Genomic DNA, 15,212 nt, shown 5'->3' on the forward strand with positions numbered 1-15,212 from the left:
AGAAGTTTCTGGCTTGTTCAGCATTGTCCAGGTCTTTGGCACAAGAATGAAGAAAATGTATTTGTTGTATCATTGCCTCATGTTACTGCTTTGCGCAATTGTTAGCGTGTATACTTCCTGCAGTATCGAGTTTAATCCACACAGTGGTGCTAGAAAACCAGGAATTGTTTCTAATCAGTGTGTATGTATTTTTAGCTTCCATATGAAATAAACACTTCCTCGAGTTATGTAATAACAGTTTCCTCGGCCTCTATCAAATCCATCATAAAGTTGCAATGATTTTACCTCTGGAGGTCTCTAAACTTCAGCCATTCTTACCTGAATGACTGCAGTAGCATCCTGGTGGGTCTTCCAGGGTTTCCTTTGCTCTGCTCTGTTTTCCATATTCAGTTATAAGTAAACCTTCTGTCGGAGAAGGCAATGGCACCCCACTCCAGTATTCTTGCCTGGAAAATCCCATGAACAGAGGAGCCTAGTAGGCTGCAGTCCATGGGGTCGCTGAGGGTCAGACACAACTGAGCGACTTCACTTTCACTTTTCACTTTCATGCATTGGAGAAGGAAATGGCACCCCACTCCAGTGTTCTTGCCTGGAGAATCCCAGGGACGGGGGAGCCTGGTGGGCTGCCGTCTATGGGGTCGCACAGAGTTGGACACGACTGAAGCAACTTAGCAGCATCAGCGAACGAAATTTGAATCTAGACCTTACTCTTCTACTTAAAAGCTTGTAAATGAATTATTACATTGAGTTTATCAGCAAAGATGAATATAGCAAGACCTTTTGTGATCCACCTGCTGCCCAGTTCTCTAGCTTCATACGTCTGTAGCCTTTCCTCGTGCAGTTCTCGTTGTAATAAAGTGGGTGGGTGTGTGTGTGTGTGTGTGTGTGTGTATATGTATGTAGGTGTTCTTTGTGTGTGTGTGCTCAGTCAAGTTGGACTCTCTGACTTGTTTTTTGAAGTCAAGATTAAGTTTTTCCTTCTGCTTTTGCCTGCGTGTGTGTGTGTGTTGGCGTACTTTGTATGTGTGTGTGCTCAGTCAAGTAGGACTCTCTGACTTGTTTTTTTGAAAGGAAGTTTTTCCTTCTACTTTTGCTTGCTATCCTTTGCCAGTGGTAAGTAAGGGAGTGTGTGTGTGTTGGACTCTCTGACTTGTTTTTCTGAAATGATGTTTTTCCTTCTACTTTGCCTGCTGTCCTTTGCCAGTGATAAGTAGGGGTGTGTATGTGTGTGCGTGCACTCAGTCAAGTCAGACTCTTTGCAACTCCATGGACTGTAGCCCGCCAGGCTCCCCTGTCCATGGGATTTCCCAGGCAAGAATATTGGAGCGGGTTGCCATTTCCTGCTCCAAGGGATCTTCCCAACCCAGGGATCCAACCTGTGTCCCTTTTGCTCAAACTTTTGAAAGCCTTCATTAATCTCCCCAAGTAGATCAGCTTCCAGTGTTAGTGGTTCTCACAGTCTCCAGTAATTTTTCTCTGTACAATTTATTTTAGTTTAATTATATATTTATGTGATTAATTATATACATATTTACATTTATATGGGTCTTCCCTGTGACTCAGCTGGTAAAGAATCCACCTGCTATGCGGGAGACCTGGATTCTATCCCTGGGTTGGGAAGATCTCTTGGAGAAGGTAACGGCTACCCACTCCAGTATTCTGGCCTTGAGAATTGCATGGACAGTATAGTCCATGGGGTTGCAGAGTCAAACATGACTGAGCGACTTTCACTTCACTTCACTTACATTTATATATAATGTTTTTATTTATTTGACTACCGTCCATTTCCCCACTGGATCACAAGTGTTAAGAAGATAGATTCTGTGATCTTATGCCTATTAAAATATTTGCTGAATGAATAAATGTAAGTCAGTCAGTACTGAAGATGGGTATTAGAAGTAGGGACAGGTGAGCATTTGGGGAAAAAAGATGAAAATACTTGCAATCGGAATATAGTAAGGTGATTTTCATAATTAAGTAAAGTACTGGCCAAGCATAGTCTACTTATGTATTTCCTTTTGGAACAGAAATTACTTCTAGGTTATGAGCAGCCCTGAACTATAAGGGTTTCTATCTACATAGAAGAGAAGGAGGAGTAGGAGGCAGATTTAAAATTGTAGAAGCAGCTAAGAAAGTAGATCTTATAAGTTCTTATAATAAGAACAGTTGTAGCTATGTGAGTTGATGGATGTATGTGTTAAATAAGCTTATTTGGTAATCACTTCACAATACATACATATATCATTATGTTGTACACCTTAAACTTATACAATGTTGTATATCAATTATATCTCAATAAAGCTGGAAAAAGTAAAATTATGGAAGTTTCTAATGCCCTAGTGGAAAAGAAGCACTGTTCTTTGAGTAGGAAACCTTGTTTCTGTTCCAGATATGATATTGTTTTATTCTGTACTCTTGGGAAAGGTGTGGTATAACATTACAATAGTCACCATTTACACTTCATTTGTTTCCATCATTATATAATGAGATAATAAAAACATTCTCTTTATTTCTTAACATGTAGTAAAAATGAATGAGTTCATAGACAGTAAAGGATTATTAGAAATACAAAAACACTTAATAATGTAGTGTACTTAATGTTTGCCCAGAAGACAGGGAATCTTTCAATTTTAGAATTTCTCTGTTCTTTATATTCATAATTATAAGGAAGAGGTACCTAAAAGAAAAGAGTGTGGTGTGAAAAGCTCCATCTCCCGCAGCGCTATACTATAACTTCTGTAAGCGAACGGCCTTGTCAGTTGATTCACTGTTTACCCTTTGTACACAGTGCCTAGTTGGTGCCCAGAAATTGTTTTTGATGAATAATATAAGTAAATTGTCCTGAAGGCCTTGGTAATTAGCGTTCTGGTTTTTTTTTTTTTTTTTCTTAACTTTGTTGGCATTCTGCAGAAAAGAACAATCTGAGGAAAGCTCTTGGTATTTATGTTTATTTTTCTTATATTTCAGCTGTGGCAGAAGTAAAACTTCGAGATGATCAATATACCCTGGAACACATGCATGCTTTTGGAATGTATAATTACCTACACTGTGATCCATGGTGTCAAGACAGTGTCTACTACATTGATAACCTTGGAAGAATTATGAATTTAACAGTGATGCTGGTAAGAAAAAGATCTATAATATTAGGATTTTTCCAATAAATTTGATCCTTAATTTTCACTTTTCATCTGATGGCCACAGAATTGAGGTACACATACCTTTAATATATGGAGTTGTATCATCAGTTTGTATAAGATTTCATTTTGTTTAATTCAACTTTAATTTTTCCCTTCATTCCTGTTATTTTAACTTATTCCTCTCTACTCCTACGAGTAGGCAATTACTTAATGTATTTTATATCTCAATATTGATGTAACTGTTCATGTCTGCTTTTTCTATGTGAGTTGTTAGCCCTGACTGTGACAGTGGATTTATCTGTGGTTCCCTTTCGGTTCACTTTTGCTTAATGTATTTTTAAGTTTGTTAATTGGGATAGATCTCTTAGGATTGTTTTGTCTGCTGTGGATCAGTCCTTTTAGCGTTATAAAATATCCCCGTTTATCTCTGGGCTTTGGGAATAATTACTGTCTTGAAATCTTCTGATATTTAATATAGCTGTCCTGGCTTTTTGTTTGTTTAATTAGTATTTGCCTTTTTCTATTCTTTTTCTTTGAGTTTGTAAGTGTTCAGTTCAGTTCAGTCTCTCAGTCGTGTCCGACTCTTTGCAACCCCATGAATCGCAGCACGCCAGGCCTCCCTGTCCATCACCAACTCCCGGAGTTCACCCAGACTCACGTCCATCGAATCAGTGATGCCATCCAGCCATCTCACCCTCTGTCGTCCCCTTCTCCTCCTGCCCCCATTCCCTCCCAGCATCAGAGTCTTTTCCAATGAGTCAACTCTTCGCATGAGGTGGCCAAAGTACTGGAATTACAGCTTTAGCATCATTCCTTCCAAAGAAATCCCAGGGTTGATCTCCTTCAGAATGGACTGGTTGGATCTCCTTGCAGTCCAAGGGACTCTCAACAGTCTTCTCCAACACCATAGTTCAAAAGCATCAATTCTTTGGCGATCAGCTTTCTTCACAGTCCAACTCTCACATCCATACATGACCACTGGAAAAACCATAGCCTTGACTAGACGGACTTTCGTTGGCAAAGTAATATCTCTGCTTTTGAATATGTTATCTAGGTTGGTCATAACTTTTCTTCAAAGAAGTTAGCGTCTTTTAATTTCATGGCTACAGTCACCACCTGCAGTGATTTTGGAGCCCGAAAAAATAAAGTCTGACACAGTTTCCACTGTTTCCCCTTTTATTTGCCATGAAGTGATGGGACCAGATGCCATGATCTTCGTTTTCTGAATGTTGAGCTTTAAGCCAACTTTTTCACTCTCCTGTCTCACTTTCATCAAGAGGCTTTTTGGTTCCTCTTGGCTTTCTGCCACAAGGGTGGTGTCATCTGCATATCTGAGGTCATTGATATTTCTCCCGCCAATCTTGATTCCAGCTTGTGCTTCTTCCAGCCCAGTGTTTTTCAGGATGTACTCTGCATATAAGTTAAATAAGCAGGGTGACAATATACAGCCTTGACGTAGTCCTTTTCCTATTTGGAACCAGTCTGTTGTTCCATGTCCAGTTCTAACTGTTGCTTCCTGACCTGCATATAGGTTTCTCAAGAGGCAGGTCAGGTGGTCTGGTATTCCCATCTGTTTCAGAATTTTCCAGTTTATTGTGATCCATACAGTCAAAGGCTTTGCCATAGTCAATAAAGGAGAAGTGGATGTTTTTCTGGAACTCTCTTGCTTTTTCGATGATCCAGCGGATGTTGGCAATTTGATCTCTGGTTCCTCTGCCTTTTCTAAAACCAGCTTGAACATCTAGAAGTTCACGGTTCACATACTACTGAAGCCTGGCTTGCAGAATTTTGAGCATTACTTTACTAGCGTGTGAGATGAGTGCAATTGTGCGGGAGTTTGAGCATTTTTTGGCATTGCCTTTCTTTGGGATTGGAATGAAAACTGACCTTTTCCAGTCCTGTGGCCACTGCTGAGTTTTCCAAGTTTGCTGGCATATTGAGTGCAGCACTTTCACAGCATCATCTTTTAGGATTTGAAATAGCTCAACTGAAATTCCATCACCTTCACTAACTTTGTTCGTAGTGATGCTTTCTAAGGCCCTCTTGACTTCACATTCCAGGATGTCTGGCTCTAGGTGAGTGATCACACCATCGTGATTATCTGGGTCATGAAGCTCTTTTTTGTACAGTTCTTCTGTGTATTCTTGCTACCTCTTTTTAATATCTTCTGCTTCTGTTAGGTCCATACCATTTCTGTCCTTTATCGAGCCCATCTTTGCATGAAATGTTCCCTTGGTATCTCTAATTTTCTTGAAGAGATCTCTAGTCTTTCCCATTCTATTGTTTTCCTCTATTTCTTTGCATTGATTGCTGAGGAAGGCTTTCTTATCTCTCCTTGCTATTATTTGGAACTCTGCATTCAGATGCTTATATCTTTCCTTTTCTCCTTTGCTTTTCTCTTCTCTTCTTTTCACAGCTATTTGTAAGGCCTCCTCAGACAGCCATTTTGCATTTTTGCATTTCTTTTCCATGGGGATGGTCCCTGTCTCTTGTACAATGTCACGAACCGCCATCCATAGTTCCTCAGGCACTCTATCAGATCTAGTCCCTTAAATCTATTTCTCCCTTCCACTGTATAATCATAAGGGATTTGATTTAGGTCATACCTGAATGGTCTAGTGGTTTTCCCCACTTTCTTCAATTTAAGTCTGAATTTGGCAATAAGGAGTTCATGGTTTGAGTGACAGTCAGCTCCCGGTCTTTTTTTGCTGACTGTATAGAGCTTCTCCATCTTTGGCTGCAAAAAATATAATCAGTCTGATTTCGGTGTTGACCATCTGGTGATGTCCATGTGTAGAGTCTTCTCTTGTGTTGTTGGAAGAGGGTGTTTGCTATTACAGTGAATCCAAAGAATGTTTGGAGGTTGTAAAGAACTCACTAGACCTACTCCCATAATTTACATTTTAAGATAACAGGATTAACCAGAAGGTTTTTTCAGAAGACTGTCCTCATGCAGGATACATTATTGTTATATAATCCTAAGGAATGTAGAGGAAAAAGGTTTGTCCTTTGTTCCTCCTTGAGAATTCCAGACCACCCTCTCCTTGGAGACTCCTAGACTTCTTATCAACCTGCCTAGGAGATGACTCTCTCACCTCCATGGCATGGCTCACTCACAGCTCATTGGGTTAGACAAGGTTGTGATTCATGTGATCAGTTTGCTTAGTTTTCTGTGATTGTGGTTTTCATTCTGTCTGGCATCTGATGGATTAGAGGCTTGTGCAAGCTTCCTGATGGGAGGGACTGGCTGTGGAGGAAACTGGGTCTTGTTCTGGTAGGCAAGGCCATGCTTAATTCAGTTCAGTTCGGTCACTTAGTCATATCTGACTCTTTGGGACCCCATGGACTGCAGCACGCCAGGCTTCCCTGGCGATCACCAGCTCCTGGAACCTACTCAAACTCACATTCATCGAGTTGGTGATGCCATCCAACCATCTCATCCTTTGTCATCCCCTTCTCCTCCTGCCTTCAATCTTTTCCAGCATCAGGGTGTTGTGCAATGAGTTCTTTCCATCAGGTGACCTAAGTATTGGAGTTTCAGCTTCAGCATCAGTCCTTCCAATGAATATTCAGGATTGGTTTCCTTTAGAATGGACTTGTTGGATCTCCTTGCAGTCCAAGGGACTCTTAAAAAGTCTTCTCCAACATCACACTTCAAAAGCATCAATTCATTGGGGCTCAGCTTTCTTTATGGTCCAACTCTCACATCCATACACGAGTACTGGAAAAACCATAGCTTGGCTGGATGGACCTTTGTTGGCTTAGTAATGTCTCTGCTTTTTAATATGCTATCTAGGTTGGTCATAGCTTTTCTTCCAAGAAGCAAGTGTTTTTTAATTTCATGCTGCAGTCGTGATCTGCAGTGATTTTGGAGCCAAAAAAAAAAGCCTCTCACTGTTTCCATTGTTTCCCTGTCTATTTGCCATGAAGTGATGGGACCGGATGCCTTGATTTTCGTTTTCTGAATGTTGAGCTTTAAGCCAAGTTTTTCACTCTCCTCTTTCACTTTCATCAAGAGGCTCTTTAGTTCTTCTTCTTTTTCTGCCATAAGGGTGGTGTCATCTGCATATCTGAGGTTATTGATATTTTTCCCAGCAATCTTGATTCCAGCTTGTTCTTCATCCAGCCCTGCATTTCTCAAATGTACTCTGCATATAAGTTAAATAAGCAGGGTGACAATCTACAGCCTTGGAGGAGGAAATGGCAACCCACTCCAGTATTCTTGCCTGGAGAATCCCATGTACAGAGGAGCCTGACAGACTGCAGTCCACGGGGTCTCACAGAGTCAGACACGACTGAGCGACTGAGCACTACAGTATACAGCCTTGACGTACTTCTTCCTGATCTGGAACCAGTCTGTTCCATGTACAGTTCTAACTGTTGCTTCTTGCCTGCATACAGGTTTCTTAGGAGGCAGGTCAGGTGGTTTGTGATCCACACAGACAGAGGCTTTGGCATAGTCAATAAAGCAGAAGTAGATATATTTCTGGAACTCTCTTGCCTTTTCAATAATCCAGTGGATGTTGGCAATTTGATCTCTGGTTCCTCTGCCTTTTCTAAATCCAGCTTGAACATCTGGAAGTTCATGGTTCACGTATTGCTGAAGCCTGATTTGGGCAATTTTGAGCATTACTTTACTGGGATATGAGGTGAGTGCAGTCAATGTGGTAGTTTGAACATTCTTTGGCATTGCCTTTCTTTGGGATTGGAATGAAAACATAGCTTTTCCAGTCCTGTGGCCACTGCTGAGTTTTCCAAATTTGCTGGCGTATTGAGTGTAGCACTTTCACAGTGTCATCTTTCAGTATTTGAAATAGCTCAACTGGAATTCCATCACCTCCACTAGCTTTGTTCTTAGTGATGCTTCCTAAGGCCCACTTGACTTCACATTCCAGGATGTCTGCCTCTAGGTGAGTGATCACACCATCATTGTTATCTGGGTCATGAAAGGCCATGCTCAGTAAATCTTTAATCCAGTTTTCTGCTGATGGGTGGGGTTGTGTTCCCTCCCTGTAGTTTAGCCTGAGGGGTAATGGCAGTAAATGGGTACCTCCTTCAGAAAGACTTATGCTGTCACACTCAGTGCCCCTGACCCCGCGGCAGGCCACTATTGACCCATGCCTCTGCCAGAGACTTAGGCAAGTCTGGCTCAGTCTCTTGTGGGGTCACTGGTCTTTTCTCCTGGGTCCTGGTGCACAAAAGGTTTCATTGTGGTATTTTTAATTGTTAGTGTAGAGATTGTAGTACCCATCCTTAGCTTATCCTAGTTTTCTTTTAATTGATGTTATTCTACTTAAAAAACAATGTAAAAACCCTACAGTACTATAACTCCTTTACTTCCTTTTCCATCCTTTGAGCTATTGTCATACTTTTTGCTTCTTCATATGCTATAAACTTCATAATACATTGTTAAGTAATCAGTGGTCTGTTAATAGTTTCCTGACTGCTCTTTGCTCTTTCCAGCTTTCCTCTGTATTTCATCTACAGAATCTGATTTGTTTACTCTTAACACCTCTCATTTAAAGTCTGTAAATGTTTCCTTTATGGCAAGGAACACACTTTTTAACACGTAATTTTAAAATAGGTAATGCATTCATGTGATTTTAAAAAACAAATTAAAAAAGATATTTAGTAAAGTCTTTCTAACCCTGGTTTTATCTCTCCTTTCCCTCTATTATTTCTTTTTACTAATTTCTTGATATATTCTTCCAGAGGTGGATTTGTGTGTGTGTGTGTGTGTGTGTGGTTTTTGTTTTTCTGGCAAGTATAAGCATAAAGTGATATATTTGTTTAAGAAATACAAACTCTTCACCTTGGCGACTGTAGCCTATTATGCCCTTTTCTCCAGCTTTGTCTTTCACCACTTTGTACACTGCATTCTAACAATACCATGTGACTAAAACCTGCCCTGCATCCCTCTGCTTCCAGCCGTTTCTTTACCTTCTTTCTGATTGCTGTCTCGGGCTGCTTCACAGTCTTCGCTTAAGTTTCAGCTGTTTCATCTAGGAAGCTTACCCTGAGGTCCTCCCTTTCCTCCTCCAGGATATGCAAGCCATTAGTCTCAGATCTGCATGGACTGTGAGTTTTTCTGCATAGGGCTAGATAATAAATGTTGCAGGGTTTATGGACCAGTCTTAAGTCACAGCTGCTCAGTTTTGCTATAGTAGTGTGTGAAAATGGCAATTCACAATATATAAACAGTGAGTGTGGCTGCATTCCAATAAAACTTTATTTACAAAGACAACAGGCTAATTTTTAGGCTTATGGAGTATAACTTGCCAACCCTTGATCTAGGCTATGTGTCTTATATTTTTATAATCCTAGCAGCCAACAGAAGGCTTAAGCAGTATGTTTATAAAAGGGATAACAGTTCCTTAAAGCTTGCTGGCTTTACACTTTTGATATTATCATATTATTCCTTCTTCAGGTGAAAGTGTGAGTCTCGTTTGTTGAGATAGTATTACTGAATAAGAAATATTTATTTCTCTTCAACAAACATTTATTGAATTACTGCTACCTGTCACCATGGAAGTTAGGATCAGATGTAGAAATAGTGTGGAGGAGGAAATAGCTTACTACTATGCGTGGTCAGGCTGAACGACTTCACTTTCACTCTTCACTTTCATGCATTGGAGAAAGAAATGGCAACCCACTTCAGTGTTCTTGCCTGTAGAATCCCAGGGACGGGGGAGCCTGGTGGGTGGCATAGAGTCGGACACGACTGAAGCGACTTAGCAGCAGCAGCGTGCGTGGTCAGGAGAGGGATGTCAGCAGGGTCACAGGGCCAAAAGCTTGGTTTTATCAGTTCACTCATTGATAATCATGATTTTGGATACTAATTCCAGTTCAAATCACAAGATTGGAAATTTAGAGAATTAAAGTTCATGACTGCGTTTGAAATACTGTAGATAAGCAATGTGGCCTACTTATCAGTATCTTTTTCTTCTATTGAAAAGTTTCCTTAGGAAATAAAATTATTTTATTTGGTGGCTTTTTTTCTGTAATTTTTTTTTTGATAGCTTACTTGACATGGAATCAGAGCAAAGACTAATACATCTTTGATTCCTTATCCTGTCCCATTGTCTAGCTTCTAATAATTCGTTATAGTTCCTTATTTGGGTTAGTGTGTCTTTGCCTATCTGTTGACTCATTAAAGACACTATATACACATACACTCTATATACACTGTGTGCTGGGATAGTGTGTGCAGGCCAGATAGCCTGTGCACATGCACGTTTACTCTTTTGCCCATATATGATCATACACATCCATACTCTGCATATGCTTAAAGAGTCTGTTATGCTTTGTTTCAGAAGACAAATCTAAAATCTGGATAGTCTTTAAGAATATTGACTTATGGAGCCTCAGTCAGTCTAATTTATACTGTTCACATAACATTCAAAATGTTTATTGAATACGTAGTATATGCTATGCATTATTGTAGGCACTGAGAATGCTGCAGTGTACAAAGTAAAGTCTCTTGTAGTTTATTAATTTCTAGTAGAATGTGAACTGAACTGCTTCCTTTCCTCGCTTTCCCAGTTTGAACTTGACATTGAAATAACAGCCTTTTCAGTATGTTTGTACATGGTCAAAGCAATGTACATATTTCTAAATGTAGTCTACATTTAAATATGTTTAACTTCCTAGTAAATTAGAAAGTTCCCCCAACCACCAACCCCCACCCTTGGAAATCAATAAGGAAGCCATAATTTTGAATGCATGACTTCTGGGAAAATTTCTACAAGTGGCATTCTTTCCTGGTTCTCAGTTGTCATTCTCATCCCTGAATTTTTTTAGCACTTCATATGTATTCTCTTTTAGGCAATTGGATTACAAAGTCCTTTTAACTATTTAGTAGAAAAGACATAATATACACTCTAAATATAGTTTATTAGATGTTCTATTGAGAAGACCTACATATATCTATATACATTTTTTCTCCCCCCAACTAGTGACAGCCGTATGCTTGAGTGAGAATCCCCTGACCCGAATGCTAGTTTTTGCAAATCCCCTGGGCTTCCAGATGTCCCCAGAGAGGAGTCCTTTGGTTTCTTGTCTGAGAAGTATAAGGCCTGACTGTGGCTTTCTGGTATCCAAAGAAAAGAATCTGTAGTCTCATCTTTTGATAGGTGGGCATTTGCTGATTCCTCTGTTTTTCTTTCTGTGGTGTCCTTTACTCCTGTGGTTACTGGGCCTGAAGGCCAGAGTCAGTCTAATTAAAACTTTCAATAGAGAAATCTCATTTTTTGATAGAGTGAATTAGTTTATATTAATTTGGGGAGAATTAGCATTTTTGCGAACTTTCTATTTTTCACCCAAGAACATGGTGTGTGTCCTTTCATTTATTTATATTTTGTTTTATATCCTTAAAGTAGTATTTTTATCATTTTCCTTTGGTTTTATGCTCAAGTTTAATTTTGACTATTTTATGGTTTTTGCCTCTCGTTAATAGAATATAGTTTTTTCTGTTTTTTTTTCTAGAGGTTTATTGATAGACTATTTATTGTGTAAGCAGTCACCTTAATTTATAATTCAGTAATTTTTACCTGTTCCCATTTAGGCTTTCAAAATTGATAGTTCCATCATTAGCAAAAGGAAATGGTTTTGTGTCTCCTTTTCTAGTGTTTGTGAAAGTAGAAAAAAATTCCTGTGTCATTTCCTTTTTGTCTTCTTGAAGAACCTCTGAGAGTGTTGAATAATAATGTTTACCTTTTGATTTTAATTGTAATGGCTTTTAAATGACTTTTTAAATGACCAACTCACCGTTGGTTTTAGATAGCTCAGTTGGTAAAGAATCCACCTGCAATGCAGGAGACCCCAGTTTAATTCCTGGCTCAGAAAGATCCGCTGGAGAAGAGATAGGCTATCCACTCCAGTATTCTTGGGCTTCCCTTGTGGCTCAACTGGTAAAGAGTCTGCCCACAATGGAGGAGACCTGAGTTTGATCCCTGGGTTGGGAAGATCCCCTGGAGAAGGGAATAGCTACCCACTCCAGTATTCTGACCTGGAGAATTCCATGGACTATACAGGCCATATCCTCGGAAAGAGTTGGACAGACTGAGTGACTTTCACTTTATTGTTGTAAACTTGCTTCTTTCAGTTTCTATTGAATATTTTTATTATGCCTGATGAATTTTATTGCATACCTTTTCAGAACCCACCTATTGTTAATGTATCAGTATAGTAAATTAAATTGATATAATTTTAAAATTTTCTTAATTCCTTAAGTTCCTCAAATAAATTTTAGGTTAGAATGCATTATTCTTTTGACACATTATTGGTTCTATTTGTTGACATTTTATTTATAATATTTGTATTTTCACAAGTTATATTGTTTTTTTATGTTTTGTTGATAACAGATTTTGATTAAAGTTTTGCTGGCTTCCTTGAATTGTAGAGTTTTCTGGAACTGGAATAGTTTAGAATTGGAGTAATCTGCTCTTTATATATTAAATAAAGATTCCCTTCAGACCTGATATATATCTTCTTCTTTTTAATGGTAATTCTCTGACTACCTATCAGTTTATTCTGTTGTAATTGGTTTACTCAAACTCTGTTTCGTAGATAGTACTGTATATTTTTGCTAGGAAAAAAATTATCTTTTCTCTCTTTCCTTTCATTTTCCTCTTTTTCCTTAATCAAACTTTATAAGGATATCATTATTATTTTATTTTTAAAAACCATATTTGGGATTGTTTTAGTTTTCTGCTTAAGTCAGCTTTTTGTCTTTGGTTTTCAAACTGTATTGCACATCAGAATCATTTGGAGCAATTGATCAAAACCAAAAGCTAATTTCAGGTTGTGGTTCCCAAAGATTCTGATTCAGTTTGTTAGGGTTGGTTGTGGTCTGGGAATCTTCATTTTATCAAACACCGCAGATCGCTTTGCTTCTGGTCTAGTGACCAAGTTTTGTGAAACTCTGCACCAGTGGTACAGAAGAATACCACACTAACTTCTTATTTTTTTCATCAGCAACAAAGGAAATCAGCTTGCTTTTTGAACTATATTGGGAGCAGGTGGAGAGTATTGGCTGCTGTGGTTATACATTGGCTTTTTTTTTTTTAAGTGAAAACAATTCTTACATAACTTTTATTGTCTGATTTTTTTTTTTTTTAGTCAAAGGCACACATGCACAAATCTCAAGGAGGTTTTTATTTGTGGCTGATTTAGAAAAATGACCATCCTTGTTAATTTGGGCTAAACATTATTGTGGTCACAGTGAATGAAGGCTGTAGGGCCTAAGAAAGGAAATCCACGTTGTTTAACCTTAGATTTTTTCAGGAGCCAGCAGGTGGCAGCAGTGCAACACAGGTTTATAGTGGCATTGTGTTGATAAGATCCAAATCAGCAGTTTGTGGGTGTGTTTGCTCAGTCGTGTCAGACTGCAGCCTGCCAGGCTCCTCTGTCCATGGATTCTCCAGGCAAGAATACTGGAGTGGGTTGCCATTTCCTTCTCCAGGGGATCTTCCCAACCCAGGGATCGAACCTGCTTCTCCTGCGTCTCCTGCACTGGCAGGCAGATTCTTTACCACTGAGCCACCTGGGAATCTCAGCCACAAGCCACTGAGCCAGCTTGTGGTTTACAGTCCTTAATTTCAGAAAAATGTCAGTTGAAAGGAAGTTCACTTAGGAAGTAGAAAAATTCCAGTTCCTTAGAAAAGCAAAAAAAAAAAAAAGTGTTTAAAATTTGATTCTTTATTATATTGTCATTTTATCATATTAGGGCTTAAAGTACTGTGTTCTGTTTCTTAATATTTAGGGGATTAATTCTGTCCTAATTTCTTATATCTGAAAAACTCATGTTTTTGGTAATAAAGAGCATCATCTTGTGATGCCTCTTTAAATTGCATGTAAAGATCCAGAGGAGAGTTACTGGTTCCATCTGAAGCGTGCACTTGTGAGACTGTCTCAGAGTTACTGGTTACAGCTACTTGCTAGTCTAGCTCACTTATTTACCAGTATATTCCAGTATATGGTGGACTAGACCTGAGTCCAGCATATGTTCTACAGTTGAGTTTACTAGCAGGGAGCTGGTGATTTATCTGGTTAAAAAAAAATGAAAGGTGTAAAGTTCTTGGAACTGTGTGTGCTTAATACACTATTGAAAGCTTTGTGGTACATAAAGACATTACTTAATCAAATTACAATTAATTTAAAACACCTTTCCTTAAAGTTCTAGCAAAAGAGTGGGGGAAAGAAGAAGGATATAGGAAGACTTTTTTTCCTTCCAAATAGTTATTAGTGGTAAAAGTCTTTCTGCAGAAAACATCACTCCGTTTTAAAAGGGCAACTTTTTAAATATCAGTGTCTAATAGTAAATGGCATCCTTGTTTAGACTATATATTTTTTAAACTTCAGTAGTGTTTTCTATAAATGTACATGTATTAGAAGAAAGTTAGTTAAGAGCTTGTCTTCTTGTAGCTATAATTAAGATTTCCAACTGTTTTAAGATGTTTTCATAAATATGTAGTTCATGTATTAGTACTAATTTGCTGTTTGTTTAGAGTGTCATTTGTACACAATATGTGGACAGTGATATTTTTGTGATATGTTTTATTGACTCAGGAATCTAATTAAAATACCGTATAATGTATTAGCCTGAAAGAAAAACTGAATATAGTAGTTTCTTTCATGCTAGAGGGTTTTTTTTGGGGGGGAGGTGTTACTTTATAAGTTGCATTCACTTCTGACATATCATTTGTTTAGAAAAACTTGAGAATTGATTTCTTCTTAAGAAAGTGTGGAATATAGGAAATACCAATTTTTGGAGTGCAGTCAACCAAGATTTGAATATTGGCCCTCCCATTTCTAGCAGTGGAGTTATAGGCAAATTATTTAATTTTTTTGAGCAGAGCTTTTTATCTTTTTCAAGTAGGATAATAATTTCAACTTCATAAGGTTTGGAAATAATTAATGAGATGGCAAAAGTCAAAGCACTTATTTAATACAATACTGTACATTATTATCATTCAAGAAGTACTTCATTTATCATTGAAATTGTAATTCATTCACAATTCAGCTGTGTAATGTTATCTCAGAATGATTGTCAACAGCTTTGAACATAGTGATGTT

General features: G+C 38.4%; 1 protein-coding gene across 1 annotated transcript in view; it reads left to right on the forward strand.

Annotated features, from left to right (window-relative positions):
• Window positions 1–15,212, forward strand: part of NUDCD1 (NudC domain containing 1) — an 89,889-nt gene that overhangs the window by 11,729 nt on the left and 62,948 nt on the right. The window contains exon 2 of the mRNA XM_068983828.1: window positions 2,968–3,122. Within this exon, the coding sequence (XP_068839929.1) occupies window positions 2,968–3,122 (155 nt within the window). The remainder of the gene's footprint in view (window positions 1–2,967; window positions 3,123–15,212) is intronic.

Source organism: Capricornis sumatraensis, chromosome 11 (assembly GCF_032405125.1).
Source record: "Capricornis sumatraensis isolate serow.1 chromosome 11, serow.2, whole genome shotgun sequence".
In the NCBI taxonomy this organism is placed as follows: Eukaryota; Metazoa; Chordata; class Mammalia; order Artiodactyla; family Bovidae; genus Capricornis; species Capricornis sumatraensis.